We start from the raw sequence: 24,253 nt of genomic DNA on the forward strand, positions 1-24,253 counted from the left end.
AGAGCATTCAAATCAAATTGCATCATCATCTGAAATAGAGGACCCAATGCCCAGGATTGGAAAAAGCTGCAAGAAGTTGCAAACTCAGCCTGCTCCATTATGGGCACTAGCTTTGCTAGCATCGAGGACATCTTCAAAAGGTGATACCTCAAGGAGGCAGAATCTGTCATTTGGAACCCCTCTCTCTCATCACCCAGCACATGCCCACTTCCCATTGCTACAATTCAGGAGGAGGTACAGGAGCCTAAAGACACACACTCGACGTTTTAGGAATGGCTTCTTCCCCTCTGCCATCAGATTTCTAAATGGACAATGAACCCATTTTTTTCCCCTTTTTTTTGTTCTCTTTCTACATTAAGTATTTAATTTAATTTTGTATATATATATAGTTCTTATCGTAGTTTACAGTTTTTAAAATTATGTTTTGCAAGGTACTGCTGCCACAAAACAAATTTCACAATGTATGCCAGTGATTTAAATCCAGATTCTGATTCTGAAATCTGAAGTCACATGAACCAGATTAATTACATCCCAGGGTTTGGAAAGAGGCGACTTTAGAGATTGTTGAGGCATTGCTAGTGATCATTCAAGAATTACAAATTCTGGAATGGTTTTAGAGGACTGGTAAATCACAAATGTCACTTAACTCTTGAAGAAGGGAGGAGGCAAAAGATGGGAAATTATTGGTTAGTTAGCCTGACTTTAGTGGTTGGTAAGATGTTAGAGTCCATTATTAAGGAAGTGATTTTGGGAAATTTGGAGGTACACCAGAAAATAGAGTGAGGTCAGCATTGTTTCCTTAAGGGAAAATCTTGCCTGACAAATCTGTTGGAATTCTTTAAGAAAATAATAGACATGATAGTCAAATGAGCATCAGTGGATGTTACTTACTTAGATTTTCAGAAGGCTTTTGACAAGTTGCTGCTGAACAAGGTAAGAGCCTGTGGTATTACAGGAAAGATATTAGCATGGATAGAAGATTAGCTGATTGGCAGGAGGCAAAGAGTAGGAATACAGGAGTTCTTTTCTGGTTTGTGGTGTTTCACAAAGGTTAGTGTTCAGTCACTAATTTTCATGTTATAAATTGAATGATCTGGATGGCAGATTTGATGACTTAGCGGCTAAATTTTTGGATGATACAAGGATAGGTGGAGAGGCAGGTATGGTTAAGAAAGCAGAGAGTGTGCAGAAGGATTTGTACAGATTATGAGAATGGGAAAAGAAGTGGCAGATGAAATACTGTGCAGGGCAGTGAATGGTCAGGCCTCTTGTTGAAGGAATAAAGGCATAAGCCTTTATTTTCTAAACAGGGAGCAAAATCAGAAATTGGAGGTGCAAAGGGACTTGGGAGTCCTTGTACAGGATTCATTAAAGCAGGGGTTCCTAACCTTTATTATGCCATGGATGCCTACCATTAACCATTAATCAAGGGGTCCTTGGACCCTGGGATGGAAACCCCTGCACTAAAGGGTAATTTGCAGGTTGAATCGGTAGTAAGGAAGGCAAATGTTAGCATTTATTTTGAGTGGGCTAGAATATAAAAGCTACAGTGTAATGCTGAGGCTTTACAAGGCATCGATCAGACTACACTTAGAGAACTGTGAACAGTTTTGAGTTGCCTTTGGAGAGTGTCCAGAGAATGATGTTAGGAATGAAAGGTTTAACATCTGTGGAGCACTTGATGGCTCTAGGTCTGTACTCGCTGAAAGTTAGAAGAATTGGGGTGGGCGGGGGGTAGGGAGGGATTTCAAACACACTCAGTAATAAAGGGCCTAGATAGAGTGGACATGTTGAAGATGTTATAGTTGGAGAGCCTAGACCAGAGGACACAGCTTCAGAATAGAAGGAAGTCTCTTAGAACAGAGATGGGGAGTTTATTTAGCCAGAGGGTTGTGAATCTGTGGAATTCTTTTCCACAGATGGCTGTGGAGGTCGTAATTGGGTATATTTAAAGCAAAGGCAGTTAGGTTCTTGATTAGTCAGGGAATTAAAGGTTATGGGGAAAAGGCAGGAGAATGGGGTTGAGCGGTAAAATAAATTAGCCATGATCATATAGGCTGATATTTTTTAATCAGTAGGTAAAATGGCTTTATTCTGCTCCGAGGACTTCCGGAGTTTTTGCTAGTGGGAGGATATCAAAATTGGGGAGATTTGGGAAATTGAAAACAGATATACGGAAATTTCTTCTCAGAGAATATGGTGACACTCTGAAAATCTCTGCCACAGAGGGTTGAAAAGGCTGAATCAAAGTGAAGGTACAGTAGATAATATTTGAAAGATTGTGAGATTGAGGGCAATGGAGATGTGGCATCATGGAAGAGTTGATCCCAGCAGTAGATCACCCATGATCATATTAAATGATAAAGCAGGCTTCAGGGACCTGATGGCCTACTCCTCTTCCTATTTTCTGGTGTATCCCACCAGACTGAAGGAGATAATCCACCTCCATGTGGACAAAGGCTAAGAGAGGTAGAAACAACCTCTCAGACAGTGGCTACATAAACTCTGCCAGGTAATGTTTTAATGTGATCTGAGTGGGCAACCTGTGCTGCTGTGTCAGGGGAAATCTCCTCCATCCTCCTGCCCACAGTTCAGAGAATGTGAAGGCAGCAAGAGCAGAGGGGGGGAATAGAGGATAGGTTCAGGAGTAGATGATAATGTGGATGACCAAAGTATGTCTTTGCATCTGACAACCTGAAGGACGAGTAGAATTGGTTGGAGGGAGGGGAGTATTTGGATGAGCCATAAGACATTCATTGCCGCCAGTTAGGAGCTGGCATGGCAAAGATCTAAGGTTTTCCATGTTCCCAACGGGCCTCGAAGGAGACCACAACTGGGAACCTTACATGCTGAGGCTGCTGCAGATTACACTGAGGTGCTGAGCATGTGGTCAGACCCACCTAGGCAGACAAAGGCAATGACAGGGGATATGAAGGAATCCATCTCAGTATTCTACAGAAGGTTCTGCAGGGCTGGGTACTGTTGTACTTTCTGTCATGCCTCAGTCAGAAGTTTGCTGATGTCATGTGTATCGAATCACTATGCTTGATTGCAAAGGGATGTTGAGAGATACTTCGCCTCAACAATTACAGCCACATGACTGCGAGATAATTAGGACTCATGCCGTGGCTGTCATGTCTTTCTGCCAATGATTGTGTATGATCGACAATGCGTAGTTGTTTATTGTCTCGTGACTCTTCCCCGTGGTTTTGTTAACCTCTTGCGGCTCCATGGGACCAATTGAACTCAAGACCTTGCTGCCACAGCTAACAATTATTCAGAGCTGTTCCAGAGTAGTGAGCCGACTTCAGGCAGAGGATCCCGAGGTCCCACAGCGGGCTCTAGCAGCTGGCTGTCAAAAGGCTTTTCAACTCCTTCTGGTAATCAGAAGCGTTTTATAAAAAACTGTTGGAGTAAATATAAAAATCATTTGCAGAAGAAGCCAAATGTGAAATATAGGGCCCAGCTCATACAACTGAGCTCTGCATTGGACTCAATGCTGAGTCTGTGACAGAGGTGTCATTGCACAAACATGATGTTCAGGGATGTGTTGTTCTGTTTGCCGATATTTTTGCCTGGAACCATTTGACGAAAAGGAGCACAATCTGAGCTATCATAGACACTTCTGGCTGAAAGCTCATGAGGCAGGGATAGGGGGTCACAACATGAGATGAAACATCTGTGTTGCATTGACCTTGTCCTGAAGCTCCATTTTGTCTTTTATGGGAAAGCATTAGATTGTGTGGGAAAACGTTTGTGAAGGGTGGTACACAATCATTGAATTTGGTTCATCAAAGTTAATTCAAACAATTTTAGCGTGCTGACAGGCCACCGTTGATGTCCAGCAACAATCTAGAGAATGGGAAGATCTCAATGAATGTTCAGAACTGCTGAGTGTAATTGATCACAGGACATTATATTTTGTGCGAAGGTCAAGGAGCGTGCAAAGTGGTATTGTTCAGGAAATGAAGAGGTATTGTAGAAAGCCACTTGAGTTACAGAATCAAGGGATCATCACTTTATGTTTTATATTCATTGCAGGTGGATTTTTACAGCACATTGGGGATCTTATGCATCATGTGAACTCTACCGTTGAATTATTGGTTTTCCAAGTTATTCTGGAGGAGCTCAGCAAGTTTAGCAGCATCTATGGAGGAGAATAAATAGTAGACATTTCAGCCGAAGGGGCTTCATCAGGATTGGAAAGGCAGGGGGAAAGAGCCAGAATATGAAGGAGTGCAAGCTGGCAGATGATAGGTGAAACCTGGTGAGGGAGAACGTGAGTGGGTGATGGAGGGGGGTTGAAGAGAGGAACTGGGAGGTGATAGGCCAAACAAGAAATGGGCTGAAGAAGAAGAAATCTGATTGGAAAGGACAGTGGGCCATGGTAGAAAGGGAAGGAGGAGGGCACAATAGGGATGTGATGGAGAGGTTGAGAGAAGAGAAGGGTTGAGAGCGGTACCAGAATGCGGTATGGACACTATATTCTATCTGCCATTTTTGCCCATTCTCCTAATCTGCCTGAATCCTTCTGCAGCTTACCTGCTTCCTGAACACTACTTGCCCCTTGACCTATGCTCGTATCATCCACAAACATGGCTACAAAGCTATCAATTCCTTCATCCAAATCATTGACATAAAATGTAAAAATAAGTGACCTGAACACTGACCCCTAATTACTGGCAGCCAAATAGAAAAAGACTCCATTTATTCCCACTCTTTGCCATCTGCTAATCAGCCAATAATCTATCCATGCTAGAATCTTTACTGTAATACCATGGGCTCTTGCTGTGCAGCTCCATGTGTGGCACCTTATCAAAGGCTTTCTGAAAATTCAAGTACATAACATCCCCCAATTTTCCTTTGTCTGTCCTGCTTGTTATTTCTTCAAAGACTTCTAGCAGATTTGTTAGGCAAGATTTTCCCTTACGGAAACTACACTGACTTTTGGCCCATTTTATCATGTGCCTCCAAATACCCTGAAACTTGATCCATAACAATTGACTCCCACATCTTCCCAACTACTAAGGTCAGGCCAACTGGCTATAATTTCCTTTCTTCTGCCTCCCTCCCTTCCTGGAAAGTGAAGTGACATTTGCAATTTCCAATCCTCCAGAACCATGCAGGAATCTAGTGATCCTTAAAGGATCATTACCAATACCTCCATAATCTATTCAACTACGTCTTTCAGAACACTTAGGTGTAGTCCATCTGGTCCAGGTGACTTATTCACCTTCAGATTGTTCTGCTTCTCAAGTATATTCTAGCTAGTAATAGCAACTGCACTCTCTTCTGCCCACTGACACTCTTGAACTTCAGCATACTGCTAGTGTCTTCCACAATAAAGACTAATGCAAAATACTTATTCAGCGCATCTGTAATTTCTTTGTCCCCCATTACTACATCTCCAGCATCACTTTCCAGCAGTCCAATCTCCATTCTCACCTCTCTTTTACTTTTTATACATTTGAAAAATCTTTTGATATCCTCTTTGATATTATCGACTAGTTTACCTTCATATTTTATCTTTTTGCTCTTTAAGGCTTTTTTAGTTGACCTCTGTGAGTTTTTCATAGCTTCTCAATCTTCTAACTCCGCACTAATTTTTGCTCTATTGTATTACCTTTCTTTTGCATTTATACTGGCTTTGAGTTCCCTTGTCAACCATGGTTGTGCATCCTGCCTTTAGAAAACTTATTCTTTTTTGGGATGTATCTATCCTGCACCTTCCAAACAGTTCCCAGAGACTCCAGCTATTGCTGCTTCACCACCATCCCTACTAGTGTTCCCTTCCAATCAATTTTGGCCAGCTCCTTTCTCATGCCACTGTAATTCCCGTTACTCCACTGTAATACTGACACACCTGGCTTTATCTTCTTCCTCTTAAACTGCAGGGTGAATTCTATCATATATTTAACACTGACTCCTAAGGGTTTCTTTACCTTAAGCTCCCTATTAAAATCCAGTTCATTACACGACACTCAATCCAGAATCAAGCAACACACATCAAAGTTGCTGGTGAATGCAGCAGGCCAGGCAGCATCTCTAGGAAGAGGTACAGTCGACGTTTCAGGCTGAGACCCTTCGCCAGGACTTATTAGTCCCGATGAAGGGTCTCAGCCTGAAACGTCGACTGTACCTCTTCCTAGAGATGCTGCCTGGACTGCTGCATTCACCAGCAACTTTGATGTGTGTTGCTTGAATTTCCAGCATCTGCAGAATTCCTGTTGTTTGAGTTTTTAAACCCAATCCAGAATAATTGGTCCCTCGGTGTGCTGAACTACAATCTCCTATAAAAACTCATCTCATAGGGATTCTACAAATTTGGTCTCTCGGGATCCAAAATCTGCACCAACCTGATTTTCCCAATCTACCTGCATGTTGAAATGCCCCATGCCTGTCATAACATTATCTTGTTGACATGCGTTAATATCTTAAATTCTTTCTTAAATGTTCTGCAAATGTTTGTACAATTTATATTTGAGATAACATTGTCAGAGCAAAGTAAATCCAGCTGGGTTTTATTGAGGCTGAACTCTGGTTGTTGATTTTCCTCACAGATTAATGATCATTGCAATAAATTATTCTGAACTAACTCTACCTCAGAATTTGTTTTGTTATATTTTACTGCATTTTCTTTTCCATGTCAGTTAAATAAAATATCAGGCCTACAAGTTCTACAATTCTGCAATTAACATCAAAATTTAAACAAATCTAAATTAAAGGAGTTTGCTCAAAATAAACTGGTTTATTTTCCAGTTAGCTTTCATCTTTGGCCTATACGTATATCCAGCTTCAGGACTTAAATATAAATTGCATTTTATCTGAAACATCCAATAACAAAAAGGTCTGATGAAACTATTCAGTGTTCAAAGATTGTTTTTTTGTGTTAAAGGTTTTTTAAGGCCAATTTTTTTTGAAGTATTTGAATTAAGCATTCCTTTTATATTGGTTTGTAACAACAATCAGAGATTGTCTTCAATTCTATAGAATTTAACAGTATTGTGCAACATTTACCAATACTGAAGTTATCAAAGTTCAAAACACACTATCAATGTATTCGTCTCCTAACAGGCAGCCACAAAACAAAGAAACCCAAAAGAACCTATTTTAAAAAAGACCGCCAGACACATATTGTGCAGAGGGAAAAAAACACAAGTCATACAAGGAATAAATGCAAGCGAATAGTGTTCTGAATTGAATACCACAAAGAACGTCTGCTCACTGATCCTTAGTTCAGCGCAGATCCTAGTAAACTTCACAGAGTAGCGAGTTGAACTGGCCCATGTCTTGCCTCGAGTCCTGACACCCTATCCTTTTCAATCTGGCCTGATGCCTAAATTTTCTTTCAAACATTGGGTTTAGTCACTTCCACTCTGGGGCTTGAGCTCCACTGCCTCGATTTGGCCTGTACCCAAGCTTTCTAATTCAGCCAGGCGCTTAAAGTGTCATCCAGACATTGGGTCCATTTGCTTCAGTACGTTTTGGGGCCTGGACCCCGCCATCTCAATTTGGCCTGTACCCAACCTTTCTGATTCAGCCCAGCACTTATATCATCATCAGTTTTAGTCACTTCGGTATGCATTGAGGCCTGCATCCCACCGCTTTGATTAGGCCTGTACCTGACCTTTCCAATTCGCCTATTCATATGAAAATTTTTAATAATTAGGTTTTTTTTAACATTTTTTTTCCATCTTTCAGAGGATAATTTCCTCCTATTCACAAAAAGGCAGGTGATGGAGTACAAGTGCAGTTTAAAAAGCTTAATCACCAATTACTAACCTTTGATGGAATTAGAAATGATTTGCTTCAGGCAGCAATAAATAATCAACAAATGAAAGAAAATGACAATTTTTTTCACTCAATGTTAAAAGATATAAGGATATTGCTGGCTTGTCATATCATCACTGTAAAACATTAATGTCACTTTAACACAAAAAAGAAATGTATGGCTCAAATAATGTGCAATGTTAATGATGTGTGAGAGTCCAATTAAAATTGTTCACAACAAAGCCATGTATTGCAGTAATTTCTGCTTCCCTTAACATGATTAAAAATCTTGACCTTCTCTGAAAGCTGTTTGAAAAGGTAACTTGTACATTGATGGCAACATTTAGTCTTTATCAAAACTAGTATCCACACTGTTCCTGGGTTTACCCCCATGTAGATTTTTTAAAGTATTGCTTGAATCTCATTCAGTGCAAAATTAAGTATGACCTTGATGGTTTGGGAAAAGGTGAAGAGACTGTGCTTAGTTGAATCTTCTGGTGCAAAGCACAGCCAAAAGTATACCTGTTCTTCTCTCCAAAATTTTTCCAGCACTTATACGGTATGTATATGGAGAATCGCAAAATTGGCCATGAACTGGTGTAGTTGGGCAACCTTGTGGAACTTAATTTAACAAAGGAAGATGATATTGAAATTTTTGTTGGGCTGAAAATTGATTTAAAAAAGGTCCGGAAAAGTTTGATGCACAAAATAGACAAAAACCCTTAGTTCTGAGTGTGTCATCCATTCTGGAAGCTGAGGATGGAAATTACTGGGGCCTAAGCCATAATCTTCGAAACATCTACAAATTCAGGAGTGGTGCCTGTAAGTAGGAAAATTTCAAATATTATTCCCTTGTTCAAATCTAGTTGTGAGGATAGACCTAGTAAATACAGAGGAGTTAGTGTGACCATGGCATTGGGTTACATTAGCAGTGAATTAGCAGTCACTTGCAGAAGTGTGGAATGATCAGAGAAAACGAACAAGCCGAATGTAAGCCACCTTATAGTTTTATGATGATTGAACTGAGATAATGAATACAAGAATTACAGTTGGTGTGACGTGGCAACTAAGGAAAGAGATAAGCGCAGCAAAAGATTTTTCAAGTAGTTTTTGTTGGTTATGAAATCTTCTAATTTACTTGAAAATCAAAGTGATTTGTAACTGCTCATTTTGTTAGCCACAGTAATTGGAACCTGATGCTCTTGTCAAGAAAGTTCACAAATAATGTATTTATATGTCATATTTTACCTTAAGATTACAGTTTCTAAATAGGATAGGTTCACAGAACTGGTATTAAATAGTTGTTTACTGATTAGTAGTAGTGATCTGTAAAACAAAATGCTGTAGAGGTCATAATTGACACAAGTCACAACACAGAAGCTTGAAAACTTTCAATATTCACTATTTATATATTTGGACACTGGAAACCCCTAGGATAAACTATTAATTATTTTGTTCTTACTGCTTAAATGCATTTGAAAATATATACATGGTAAAATGAATAGTGACATGTATGTTATTCAAGTGGTGTCATTGATCTCTCTACATGCCTTTCCATTACCACTCTCCCCACCATCCCAATTGCCAATGATTCTCTGTCTTCTGACCATAATAGCTTGCATTTCAGCAGCGCCAAATTTTGTGGCACAACACAGGAAATGATCTCAAGCACTGTGATTTTGTTTTCAGTGTCCAAAGAAGTTTCATATAGAGATCTGCAATTTGTTCCTGCTGTGTCAATCTTTTTTCCACAGATGAAATTTACTATAGAGACCATAATAACGAAGCTACTTGCAAGAACTAGATCCCTTTCAAACTAGGACTTACAAAATGCTCTATCTAATGATATATAAATGGATATGGCCTAAACCACGGGCCAAAGTTATTCATAACTTAAAATGTAACTCTAGACAACCAATTCCTAGCAGATCATTTACATGTGCGTAAATGCAATGTGACTCATTCACACTTCTAAAATGTAGGATCTTTCACACCTTAGAAAGATAAAATATTCATAAAAATATGATAGTTTACTTCTTTAAATACATGTACATGAAGGGTATACTGTTGAAACATTAATGGACATTCAGTTTATGTTTAACAGCATTATCTTAACATAACATTGAATTATATTGAAGGCTGAGATACCAGTAAACAACGTTTCTTTTTATGTTATTGAAGAAACATGGCCTGGATTAAACTACTGCTTAAATTGCACTTCTATCAGCAATCACTTCCTTGTACTCAATAAAATTCTTTCTCTGTGTAGCCTTCAGTGGTAGTTCTGCAAAGCCCTCAGTGACAAGTTTGGTAATATCAAACATTGTTCTGGTAATATGGTTGTAATAGTGGCATATAAAACATTGTATTATTCTATGATTTTGGCGTTGCAGAGTCTGCCTTTTATTCAGTTACTATCTCATCGGTTATAACAATTTGTTTGAATCTGTACCCTTGGGCTTAGCAAAACCTTTTCAATTGATCAACTAATAAGATCAAAGTGACATGTTTTCTTTTTATGGAGCTTGCTGTATGCTGACACTTTACTGCAGAATGGAATATTGTGGTGTTGGATGTTCTGGAGCTTCTAAATTTCAAATGAAAATATTTGAATTTGATCTTGTATCAATTAGCTCTAATTCAGCCTGCATTGTCATTCTTCTCAAAGATTAATCTGTCAGGCAGCAATAGAAACTAATTTGTAAAAATTAAATGTTTATTGTTTTTGATTCATAGTTATTGCTTTGTTTCATCCTGCAGTATGTCAGGGTTTAAAATTAATTTAAATGCCATGACAAACAAGCACTTACTGTTGATTTTCAGGCCGGAATCTAATCAGCTTCAAGCAGCTCCCCAGCACTGCTTTATCTGATCTTTAATTACAAACCCTAAAGTGTGCATGCTATTGACAAAGTTGTAATCTAACTCTCCTCTTCACTTTCCTCTATCTGCAAATAACAATGCTGCATTAATGGAATATTGCTTGTCTTGTTACTTATTCAATAGTTCCTGTCTTGCTGAACATCAGTTCTTCTGTAAGTGCAACATATGCAAACATCAGCTGGATTCCAGGAATGGGACATGCAGCTTCTGAATTTTATGTTGCATACATGAATAACCGTAAGCTGTTCTCCATTTCTAATTCTGCAGAAATTGTAGAGCGATCCCTCTGGACCTATTAATGTAGCTTTCCTACTAGCCCTGCTAACTATGATTAATGAAGCAGATCAACACAGTTAACTTCTTTATAACTTGCTCTCAAATTAGCAGCAGCTACAGGCTATGTTTTATGATAACTAAAAGAATGTATTTTTCCTTTTTAATATGTATTGTTATAGTTACCAATAACATATGCCCATGATGGCATTTTAAAAAGTATTAGAATGCAGTGTTAAGTGTGGCATTAAATTTTATATTTTAACTTGCCTATTCTTGAGTTGTTTTGGGTTTAAAATCCTGACCATTGTGTTGGAGTTAATTTTCTTAATGCAATTTCCATAGGTAAAGGTAAATGGAAGATTTCAGACGCAGTAAATGTTTCACAAAATTTCCACATCTTAGGAGGGCTAGAACCTGGAACTGAATATACAATCCGACTTATGGCTAAGAACTGGTTTGATAACACTAGCATTTTTGAAGATGTTATAGAAACCAGGGGAAAAGGTGAGGCACTGGTCCCATTTAAAATCTAGTCAGCTATCTTTTCAGATGCGAAAACAAAACAGAATGAAGAAACAGTGGCGGAGCTCATTGTGGGATTGGAAACAGTGTTGGTGGGAGTTGGAGGCCTTGGGCCAAAATGACTGAAGTGTAAGACTCACTCACAATAACTTCCCCATCATCATCCCTCACACTTTCTTTGTTTGGATGACCTACAAAACCCGATTTTGCATTCCAGATTTGGCTGGCAAATGTACGCATTTCCTGGCCTGATCTTCAGTCAATAAACACGACCAGTTGCCAATTATGCCATCTCCTTGAAAAAGCAACATTTTTTTTGTATGGTATCCAGCAGATCATTACCAGCAGCAAACCATTATCCTTCCAATATTCATAAAAGTTGCTGGTGAACGCAGCAGGCCAGGCAGCATCTGTAGGAAGAGGTGCAGTCGACGTTTCAGGCCGAGACCCTTCGTCAGGACTAACTGAAGGAAGAGTGAGTAAAGGATTTGAAAGTTGGAGGAGGAGGGGGAGATCCAAATTGATAGGAGAAGACAGGAGGGGGAGGGATGGAGCCAAGAGCTGGACAGGTGATAGGCAAAAGGGATACGAGAGGATCATGGGACAGGAGATCCGGGAAGAAAGACAAGGGGGGGGGGACCCAGAGGATGGGCAAGGGGTATATTCAGAGGGACAGAGGGAGAAAAAGGAGAGTGAGAGAAAGAATGTGTGTATAAAAATAAGTAACAGGTGGGGTACGAGGGGAAGGTGGGGCATTAGCGGAAGTTAGAGAAGTTGATGTTCATGCCATCAGGTTGGAGGCTACCCAGACTGAATATAAGGTGTTGTTCCTCCAACCTGAGTGTGGCTTCTCCCTTACCACGATTCAGGGCCCCAAACAGTCCTTCCAATTGAGGCAACACTTCACCTGTGAGTCAGTTGGGGTGATATACTGCGTCCGGTGCTCCCAATGTGGCCTTTTATATATTGGCGAGACCCAACGCAGACTGGGAGACCGCTTTGCTGAACACCTACGCTCTGTCCGCCAGAGAAAACAGGATCTCCCAGTGGCCACACATTTTAATTCCACATCCCATTCCCATTCTGACACGTCTATCCACGGCCTCCTCTACTGTAAAGATGAAGCCACACTCAGGTTGGAGGAACAACACCTTATATTCCGTCTGGGTAGCCTCCAACCTGATGGCATGAACATCGACTTCTCTAACTTCCGCTAATGCCCCACCTCCCCCTCGTACCCTATCTGTTACTTATTTTTATACACACATTCTTTCTCTCACTCTCCTTTTTCTCCCTCTGTCCCTCTGAATATACCCCTTGCCCATCCTCTGGGTCCCCCCCCCTTGTCTTTCTTCCCAGACCTCCTGTCCCATGATTCTCTCGTATCCCTTTTGCCTATCACCTGTCCAGCTCTTGGCTCCATCCCTCCCCCTCCTGTTTTCTCCTTTCAATTTGGATCTCCCCCTCCCTCTCCAACTTTCAAATCCCTTACTCACTCTTCCTTCAGTTAGTCCTGATGAAGGGTCTCGGCCTGAAACGTCGACTGCACCGCTTCCTAGAGATGCTGCCTGGCCTGCTGCGTTCACCAGCAACGTTTATGTGTATTGCTTGAATTTCCAGCATCTGCAGAATTCCTGCTGTATCCCTCCAACATTGTCTCCTCTCAAACCCCTTTCAGCCCAATACAATTGGCTAAGTTTTGCTCCGCCACTGAGGGAAATCTAAACTTGTATTTAAAAGTATTGTTGTTGCTATGGAAACAAATATTTATGTTTAAGATTACAAAAATAACCATGTCAGCACAAGGTACAGGAAAGCACATATTTGCATGAATTATATTGGGACAAAGGTCCAGCTGCACATTATGTTTAGTTCTTTGCCTTTCTTTATGCTTTGCTGCTCTTCTGTTAGATTAACTTGCTTTTTGTTAACTTATGAGCATTGTTGTGCATGAACTGCTGAGCCTTCCCCTCCCCTGACTGGTTCTTACTGCCATGCTTTATAATTCATTCATGACTGGTATTTCAAGCCAAATTCATACATGATGAGATAGCAGTGAATGAATCAACCTAATGAATATCCAAGCACACAGTATAATTCAGGATTCCTTTTGAATTTCAAACCTATTCTCAATTCCCTGAATAATTTTTATGTATTTGTAAAGCAGATGTCAAGAACAGTTTGCTTAAATTCTTATCTAATAGGGAAGAAATGGTTATTACACACAATGTTACGCATAATTGTATTTTCAGGATGTAACTGTGACAGCTTGCTTTTCTCAGGTCTTATGTGGCTTCATGGACATCTAGAATAGAGTTAGAAGGGAACCAAAGGCTGGTTGTCCACTGCCTAAACGTCATTGCAGTAATGATATCAATGGCCAAGAATCATTCTCGGTAGTCAGGTTATATTTGGAATGTAGATGAGTTATGTTCTTCTTTAAGTAAATTCGAAGTTGAGTTTGCCTGCATTTTTTCTCATTTACCCTTTAATGTGGGCATTGTGCCAAATGACATCAATGATTGTGTTTGTTCCAATAAAACATATTTCAAGGGTATAATTTCCCATTGAAGCATGTGAAATTTTATTCTTGTAATTCATTGCCAGGTTAGACATATTTTGCATGGATATATAAAATAAATAATCATTTTCTATTATGAAAGTTTAAATCTCCAAAATGTAACAATTCCTGACATTTAGATTAGGCTGATGGGTAAAAATGATAGATGACATAACAATTGCATAAAGTTGTAACAATTTGTCTTGCATTTTATCTTTTTTTTCTGATGGTTAAAATGATCATTTAATTCTACTAAATGCTTCTTTTCTTAATGATTAATTATATGGCCCACCACAGCTTATGCAGGAATACACAGAGGAATTTCTACACAAGGATGGTTTATTGGCCTAATGTGTGCTGTGGCTCTCCTTACCTTGATTTTACTAATTGCTTGCTTCATAAAGAGAAACAAAGGAGGAAAATATTCAGGTATGCACTAAATTTTATTATTCTGCATGCATGACTGTACAAAAAAACACTGACTACAAATATAAAGGAGGTATGCTGGTTCTAACTGAGGGAACGTAAGGCCCAAGAGGAAAGAAAAGGTCATCAGAACAGGTTTAAACATTAGTCTGGATAGTTAGGCATGAAAATAGTACCTTTTAAAATTTGATTTAACCCTTCAATAGTCCACAATTAAATATCATCTAATTACAATTAATTAATGGTTGTTTCATTGTATCACTTTTGCATAGATAATGAAATTAGAATCTGTGCAACAGCTCTGCAGCATCTTTCTTAAAATAAATTACCGTGTCCAGCTTTGGAATGGAGGCTCCCAAGTTCCTCAGCAGGTACATTAGAGATACTCCTCTTTCACCACCATCACAGGCCTTGCTTCCAAAATCACCATTTTATTTCCAAATCTATTTTGACAAATAAATTGAGAAAATGATACCATTAACCTCATCCTCTAATCTCCTTTAACCAAGAGATTATCCTTAACCAAGATACTGTTATGTAAAATCATTGCAGATCAACTTCTGAAAGACCTTGAGCATGCTATTTCCCTTCAATATCAGCAGGCATTTATATAGAAGTCTATTGTTGAAGGTGTCTTTGTAAACATTTAGAATGAAAACCATCACATTAATGGTTCCCTGTAATGGCCTACTTACAGATACTGTCCAGTATGTGATGTTGTGAATTTTCTAAAATATCTCTAAATTCATTACAAAAACGTAAGGCCATCAATTATTCATACACTTTGTTAATTGCTTATTAAAATGCAATAAAAAAGTGATTTTCTAAGGGAGACAAAACGTTACTTGAATTTATAACTAACTTGAATACAGGCAAAGTTCATTTCAAATTGAAGCAGTATGGTGATGTTCCTTTTAACCTACATTTTTGTTTAGTCAGTATGGTAATAACTTAAGTCTTTGACTTGAGTAATCGATTGGAAAAAATGATCAAATTAATAGAAACAATGGTGATATTAATGATGTCAATTAGCACATAGATAACAGAAATAAGATGCTGGTTTCATAGTGCTTTGTTCATGTTTCAAGTTCATGGATTTATTCTGATTTTAAGAACATAAGGCCATTAGACATTGGAACAACATTAGCTATTTTGCCCATCAAGTCTGATTGATTTTTTTTCCTCTCTGCACCATTCTGCTGCCTTCTCCCTGTTACCTTTGACACCCTGACCAATCAAGAACCTATCCACCTCTGCTTTAAATATACCAAATGACTTGGCCTCCACAGACATCTGTAGCAATAAATTTCACAGATTCACCTCCCTCTGGCTAAAGACATTCCTCATATCTCTGTTCTAAAGCGATATTCAGTATTGCATCCGTATTGTACTGTCTCAGTACTTTTATATTTGTGTGCTGTAGCACTTTTTTTATTCGCAGTTATTTTGTAAATAACACTATTCTTTGCTTGTCTGGTCAGATGCTAAATGCATTTCATTGGCTTTGTATCTGTACTCAGCACAATGACAATAAAGTTGGATCTAATCTAATCTAATATTTCTCTATCCTGAGGCTGTCCCTTCTGATCTTAGACTCACCTACTATAAGAAACATCCTCTCCAGCTCCAGTCTATCGAGGCCTTTCAGTATTCAATAGGTTTCAATGAGATTGCCCCTCAACCTTCTAAATCTTCAGCAGCTACAGACCCGAGGTCATAAAACACCTTCCTACATTAACTTTTTCATCCCTGGGATCATTCTTATAAATCTTCTGGATCTACTCAAATGCTAAGCAAACTGAAAGGTCTTAAGGTGGATAAGTCACCTGGACCAGATGGTCTACATCGGGGAGTCCTGAAAGAAGTTGCTGAAGAGATAATGGATGCATTGGTCATGATCTTTCGAGAATCACTTGATTCTGGCATGGTCCTAGAGGATCAGAAAATTGCAAATGTCATTCCATTCTTTAAGAAGGAAGGAAGACAGAAGAGAGAACATTATAGCCAGTTAGCCTAACCTCAATGGTTGGGAAAGTGTTGGAGTCCGTTATTAAGGACAAGGTTTTGGGGTACCTGGTGACTAATGATAAAATAAGACAAAGTCAGCATGGTTTCTGAAAAGGGGAAATCTTGCCTGACAAATCTGTTAGTATTTTTTAAGGAAGTAACACGCAGGCTGGACACAGGAGAAGCAGTGGATCTCATTTATTTGGATTTTCAGGAAGCATTTGATAAGGTGCCACACATGAGGCAGCTTAACAAGATAAAATCCTGTGGTGTTACGGAAAATATACTGGTGTGGATTGAGGAATGGCTGACAGGTAGGAGGCAGCGAATGAGAATAAAAGGGACCCTTTCTGGTTGTCTGCCGGTGACTAGTGGTGTTCCTCAGTTGTCAGTATTGGGACCGCTACTTTTCATATTGTTTGTCAATGATTTGGATAGTGGAATTGATGGCTTTGTGACAAAGTCTGCAGATGATGCAAAGATAGGTGGAGGGGTAGGTAGTGCTGAGGAAGCAATGTGATTGCAATAGGATTAGATAAATTGGAAGAATGGGGAAAAAAGGGAAGACGGAATACAGTGTTGGGAAATGTATGATAATGTATTTTGGTAAAAAGAACAAAAGTGCAGACTATTATCTAAATGGGGAGAAAATTCAAACATCAGAAATGCAAAAGGAATTGGGATTCCTCATGCAAGACTCCCAGAAGGTTAATTTACAGGCTGAGTCTGTGGTAAAGAAGAGAAATGCAATGTTAGCATTTATTTCAAGGGGAACAGAATACAAGAACATGGAGATAATGCTGAAGCTTTATAAGACACTGATCAGGTCACATTTGGAGTATTGTCAACACTTTTGGGCCCCTTATCTCAGAAAGGATGTATTGTCATTGGAGTGAGTCCAGAGGAGGTTCATGAGGATGATTCTGGGAGTGAAGGGGTTAACATATGAGGAGTGTCTGGCAGCTTTGAGCCTGTACTCACTGGAATTTAGAAGAATGCGTGGGGATCTCATTGAAACCTACCGAATGTTATAAGGAATAGATAAGGTGGATGTGGAGAGGATGTTTCCTCTGGTGGGAGTATCTAGAATTAGAGGACACAGCCTCAAAATTGAAGGGTAACCTTTTAGAACAGAAGTAAAGAGGATTTTACTTAGCCGAAGAGTGGTGAATCTGTAGAATGCTCTGCCACAGACTGCAGTGGAGGCCAAGTCCGTAGGCATATTTAAAGCAGAAGTTGATAGATTCCTGATTGATCAGGGCATCAAGGGATATGGTGAGTGGGCATGTGTATGGGGTTGAATGGGATCTGGGATCAGCCATGATGAAATGGTGGAGCGGACTCGATGGGTTGAATGGCCTAATTCCGCTCCTATGTCTTATGTCTTATGGTCTTTCCTTGGCTATGGGTCCCCAAACTACTCTCAGTACTTTAGAGTTGCTGGTGAACGCAGCAGGCCAGGCAGCATCTCTAGGAAGAGGTGCAGTCGACGTTTCAGGCTGAGAACCTTCGTCAGGACGAAGGGTCCTGACGAAGGGTCTCAGCCTGAAACGTCGACTGCAAGTCCTGACGAAGGGTCTCGGCCTGAAACATCGACTGCACCTCTTCCTAGAAATGCTGCCTGGCCTGCTGCGTTCACCAGTAACTTTTATGTGTGTTGCTTGAATTTCCAGCATCTGCAGAATTCCTGTTGTTCTCAGTACTTCAGATGTGGTTTAAACAATGCCCTATTAAGCCTCATCATTTTGTCCTTGATTTTATATTCCAGTGCTCTCAAGATAAATGCAAACATTGCATTTGCACTCCTTACTGCCGACTTAACTTGCAAGTTAACCTTGAGGGAATCCTGCACCAGGAATTCCTGAGTCCCTTTGCACCTCCAATTTCTGAAAAGAATCTACGCCAGTGAGGATGATCATACACTTCCCTATGCTGCATTCCTCTGCCCTGAATAATCGCAGCCCCTCCACCTATCTTTGCGTCATCTGCAGGTATATTTCTTTAGGAGCTTGAGGAGGTTTGGTATGTCACCAAAAATACTTGCAAATTTCTACAGATGTACTGTTGAGAGCACTCACCATCTGATACAGGGTCAGGGGGTGGGGGGGGGCGCTACTGCACAGGACTGAAGTAAGCTGCATGGAGTTTGACCAGAAAGCCATCAGTTCCATCATGCAGAACATTAACATACAGTGTAATGTGAAAGTAGCAGATCCAACTCCAACCACTGTGGAACGCCAGGTATTCTAGTCACCAGCAACCAAACATAAAAATCCCTCTTCAGAATCAGAATCAGGTTTAACATCCCCAGCAGGTGTCGTGAAATTTGTTAACTTTGTGGCAGCAGTACAATTCAGTACATAATAATAAATAAAACTGAATTACAGTAACTCTATATTAAATAGATAAATTAAGTAAGTAGTGCAAAAATAGAAATAAAACACCAGTAGTGAGGTAGTATTCATGGTTCAATGCCATCTATCAAAGGCCTTCTGAAAATTATTGAATGGCAGAGAGGAAGAAGCTGTTCTTGAATTATTGACTGTGTGCCTCCATGCTTCTGCACCTCCTTCCTGATGGTAGCAATGAGAAGCGGGCATGTCCTGGGTGGTGGGGGTCCTTAATGACCCCCTCTTTGTGGCACCAGTCCTTAAGGATGTCCTGGATGCTATGGAGGCTAGTGCGCATGATGGAGCTGACTAATTTTACAACTCCGTGCAGCTTACTTCGGTCCTGTGCAGTAGACGCCCCCCGCCACCCCGTATCAGAAGCTGATGAAGACAGTTAGAGTGCTCTCAACAGTACATCTGTGGAAATTTGTGAGTATTTCTGGTGACATACCGAATCTCCTCAAACTCCTAAAGAAATATAGCTGCTCACTTACCTGCTTTGTAGCTGCATCAATATACTGGATCCACGTTAGGTTCTCAGAGATATTGACACCCAGCAACCTGAAGTTGCTCACTGACATCACTTCTGATCCCTCTACGAGGACTGGTGTCTGTTACCTCATCATACCCTTTCTGAAGTCCACAATCAGTTCTTTAGTCTTACTGAAGTTGAGTGCAATTTTATTCCTTTATTCATGCTCTTTGCTGTCCGCAAGTCAGCCAATCCTCTATCCAGGCTAGTACCTTTTCTGTTACACCATGGGCTCCTGTCTTGTTTATGTGTGACCCGCTATCAAAAGCCTTCTGAAAATCCAAGTAATTAACATCCAGTCTCACACGTTTCTCACCTTAACCTTTGACACCCTGAATAACGATCAACTGATCAACCTCCTCCTTAAATATATCCAATGACTTGGCCTGCACAGTCCATAGAAGCATAGAACCATAGAAACTACAGCACAGAAACAGGGCCTTTGGCCCTTTGGCCCTTCTTGGCTGTGCCGAACCATTTTCTGCCTAGTCCCACTGACCTGCACACGGACCATATCCCTCCATACACTTCCCATCCATGTATCTGTCCAATTTATTCTTAAATGTTAAAAAAGAACCCGCATTTACCACCTCGTCTGGCAGCTCATTCCATACTCCCACCACTCTCTGTGTGAAGAAGCCCCCCCTAATGTTCCCTTTAAACTTTTCCCCCCTCACCCTTAACCCATGTCCTCTGTTTTTTTTCTCCCCTTGCCTCAGTGGAAAAAGCCTGCTTGCATTCACTATCTATACCCATCATAATTTTATATACCTCTATCAAATCTCCCCTCATTCTTCTACGCTCCAGGGAATAAAGTCCTAATCTATTCAACGTTTCCCTGTAACTGAGTTTCTCAAGTCCCGGCAACATCCTTGTAAACCTTCTCTGCACTCTTTCAACCTTATTTATATCCTTCCTGTAATTTGGTGACCAAAACTGAACACAATACTCCAGATTCGGCCTCACCAATGCCTTATACAACCTCATCATAACATTCCAGGTCTTATACTCAATACTTCGATTAATAAAGGCCAATGTACCAAAAGCTCTCTTTACGACCCTATCTACCTGTGACGACACTTTTAGGGAATTTTGTATCTGTATTCCCAGATCCCTCTGTTCCACTGCATTCCTCAGTGCCTTATCATTAACCCTGTATGTTCTACCTTGGTTTGTCCTTCCAACGTGCAATACCTCACACTTGTCAGTATTAAACTCCATCTGCCATTTTTCAGCCCATTTTTCCAGCTGGTCCAATTCCCTCTGCAGGCTCTGAAAACCTTCCTCACTGTCTACTACACCTCCAATCTTTGTATCATCAGCAAATTTGCTGATCCAATTTACCACATTATCATCCAGATCATTGATATAGATGACAAATAACAATGGACCCAGCACTGATCCCTGTGGCACACCACTAGTCAGGCCTCCACTCAGAGAAGCAATTCTCTACCACCACTCTCTGGCTTCTTCCATCAAACCAATGTCCAATCCAATTTACCACCTCTCCATGTATACCCAGCGACTGAATTTTCCTAACTAACCTCCCATGCGGGACCTTGTCAAAGGCCTTACTGAAGTCCATGTAGACAATATCCACTGCCTTCCCTTCATCCACTTTCCTGGTAACCTCCTCAAAAAACTCCAACAGATTGGTCAAACATGACCTACCACGCACAAAGCCATGTTGACTCTCCCTAATAAGCCCCAGTCTATCCAAATGCTTGTAGATTCTGTCTCTTAGTACTCCCTCCAATAACTTACCTACTACTGACGTTAAACTCACCGGCCTATAATTTCCCGGATTAATTTTCAATCCTTTTTTAAACAACGGAACAACATGAGCCACTCTCCAATCCTCCGGCACTTCACCCGTAGACAGCGACATTTTAAATATTTCTGCCAGGGCCCCCGCAATTTCAACACTAGTCTCCTTCAAGGTCTGAGGGAACACCCTGTGAGGTCCCGGGGATTTATCCACTTTAATTTTCCTCAAGACAGCAAGCACCTCCTCCTTTTCAATCTGTACAGTTGCCATGGTCTCACTACTTGATTCCCTCAATTCCATAGATTTCATGCCAGCTTCCTTAGTAAATACAGACGCAAAAAACCTATTTAAGATCTCCCCCATTTCCTTTGGTTCCGCACAAAGCCGACCACTCTGATCTTCAAGAGGACCAATTTTATCCCTTACAATCCTTTTGCTCTTAATATACTAGTAAAAGCTCTTTGGATTATCCTTCACTTTGATTGCCAAGGCAACCTCATGTCTTCTTTTTGCCCTCCTGATTTCTTTCTTAAGTATTTGCTTGCACTTCTTATACTCCTCAAGCACCTGATTTACCCCCTGTTTCCTATACATTTCATACAACTCCCTCTTCTTCTTTATCAGAGTTGCAATATCCCTTGAGAACCAAGATTCCTTATTCCTATTCAATTTGCCTTTAATCCTGACAGGAACACACAAACTCTGCACTCTCAAAATTTCCCCTTTGAAGGCTTCCCACCTACCAATCACATCTTTGTCAGAGAACAACCTATCCCAATCCACGCTTTTTAGATCCTTTCTCATTTCTTCAAATTTGGCCTTCTTCCAGTTCAGAACCTCAACCCTAGGACCAGATCTATCCTTGTCCATGATCAAATTGAAACTAATGGCGTTATGATCACTGGAACCAAAGTGCTCCCCTACACAGTCATCTGTGGCAAAAAAATTCCATAGATTCACCATGCTCCGGCTAAAAAAAAATTTCCACATCTCTACTCTAAATGGACGTCCCTCATTTCTGAGGTTGTGCTCTTTGGTTCTAGATTCCCCCGCTATTGGAAACATCCTCTCTAAATCCATTCTATCCAAATCTTTCAATATCCGATATGTTTCAATGAGTTATCCCTCATTCTTCTAAACTTCAGTGAGTACAGGCCCAGAGCCATCAAACGCTGCTCATGTGTTAACCCTTTCATTCCTAGGATGATTCTTGTGAACCTTCTCTGGACTCTCTTCAATGTCATCTCATTCTTTCTTAGAAAAGGACCCAAAACCGTACACAATATTCCAAGTGAGGTCTGACCAATGCCTTATAAAGCATCAGCAGTACATCCTTGCTTTTGTATTCTAGTCCTCACAAAAAGAATGCTAATCTTCCATTTCCCTTCCTTACCAGCGACTCAATCTGGAGGTTAACCTTCAGTGAATCCTGCATGAGGACTCCTGAGTCTGTCTTTGTCATGGTCCGGATCGGGGTCCATTTAAATTTAGCTTGTTTATGTTACGATCTGGACCGTTGGTTCCCTGTTTTCCCGTGTCCCTTGACTTTGGTGATTAGAGGCAATTAACACTCGGCTGAACCGGTAGTTTATAGTCTCCAGCTTTCAGCCGTTCGGTGCGGGAGCGCCTGCAAAGTCACGGTGTGTCAATATCATCTGGCCGGAGCAAGCCTAGTCTCTGCCGAAGCGAGTGCCGGTATTTGTGCCCTTCCTCACCGGAGCAACCCAGTCCAGTTACCTCACCAAAGTGAGCCTGCAAAGTTTCCTCATCAAGGTGGGTCCGTCAGTTAACCCACCGGAGGGAATCAAGAACTGCTGTCTTCTGTTCCCGGGCCGAGTCGAGAGCTCGCCACTACCCGGAGGCTCCAAGTCAAGTCCTGGTTCCGGCGGCATTCAAGCACCAAGTCAAGTCCTGGCTCGGGTGGCATTCAAGCACCAAGTCAAGTCCTGGCCCTGGCGGCATTCAAGCACCAAGTCAAGTCCTGGCCCTGGCGGCATTCAAGCACCAAGTCAAGTCCTGGCTCGGGTGGCATTCAAGCACCAAGTCAAGTCCTGATCCTGGCGGCATTCAAGCACCAAGTCCAGTCCTGGCCCTGGAGGCTTGCCAGTTCTGAGTCAAGTCCTGGCCCTGTCGGTCTGTGCTTCCTGTCCTACCCCCTTGTCTGAATCCCTTCTCTGCCCCTCTCGCCGCTAGCCCTCGTCTGCAGCCCCCACCTGCACTTTGGTCTAGTTACATCACCGGAGCTAAATAGGTACTGTCTGGTGTTCATTCGTGTTCGTCTTGTCTTGTCTTGTCCCCGTCTCCGTTGGGTAAGTCAGGCAATCTTGCTGTTGCTCCACGGGGGTCATGTTTTGTCTTGTTTGGTCCTCACCTCCATGGGGATAAGTCTGGCCATCTTGCTGTTGCCCCGCGGGGGGGGGGTCATGTTCTGTCTTGTCTTGGCCTCGCCTCCGTGGGGTAAGTCAGGCTGTCTTGCTGTTGCCCCGCAGAGGGTCATGAGTTCCGGCCCTATGTCCTGTACCCAGGGAGGGGTCCCGGCTCTCTGTTCTGTGTGTGAGTCCCGGCCCTATGTCCTGTACCCAAGGAGGGGTCCCGACTCTGTGTTCTGTGTATGTGTCCATGGTTCCATGTACCTGCTCTCCCGAGACTGAGGCTCTGTGTTCCCATGTTCTTCCTCTCCCTAGCCCATGTCATGTCCATGTCTGGTTCTGGGGTCCGAGCCTGAGGCAAGACCCAGGTACTGGGTCCTTGCCCAGTCTCGGGCTCAGAGTCCATACCCTAGCCTCTTCATGTCTCCTCTTATTCTGGGAGCCGATTCCGAGTCCAAGCCCAGACCCTTGGTCCCAGCCTAGTCATAATCCTGAGTCCTTGTCCAGTTTGCTATTCCTGCTCCTGCCTTGCTCTCCTGGTATCGAACAATAAACTATATCTAATTAACCTCACAAGATGTGTCTTGCATTTGGGTTCACCGTTGCTCCCAATCCCCCGCCACTGTGACAGTCTTCACTTCTGGTTTTTGAATTTTCTCCATGTTTAGAAATTAGTTGACACCTTTGTTCGTTCTGCCGAAGTACATGACCATGCACTTTGCCACATTATATTCCATCTGCCACTTCCTT

General features: G+C 41.3%; 1 protein-coding gene across 2 annotated transcripts in view; it reads left to right on the plus strand.

The window, feature by feature from the left end:
- The window catches only part of chl1b (cell adhesion molecule L1-like b), a 945,006-nt gene that overhangs the window by 889,326 nt on the left and 31,427 nt on the right, over positions 1 to 24,253 (plus strand). For both annotated transcript variants that reach the window (XM_063067891.1, XM_063067890.1), the window contains 3 exons: positions 10,777 to 10,890; positions 11,272 to 11,433; positions 14,309 to 14,440. In XM_063067891.1, coding sequence (XP_062923961.1) covers positions 10,777 to 10,890; positions 11,272 to 11,433; positions 14,309 to 14,440 — 408 coding nt within the window. The remainder of the gene's footprint in view (positions 1 to 10,776; positions 10,891 to 11,271; positions 11,434 to 14,308; positions 14,441 to 24,253) is intronic.

This window comes from Mobula hypostoma, chromosome 15, assembly GCF_963921235.1.
Source record: "Mobula hypostoma chromosome 15, sMobHyp1.1, whole genome shotgun sequence".
NCBI classification, from domain to species: domain Eukaryota; kingdom Metazoa; phylum Chordata; class Chondrichthyes; order Myliobatiformes; family Myliobatidae; genus Mobula; species Mobula hypostoma.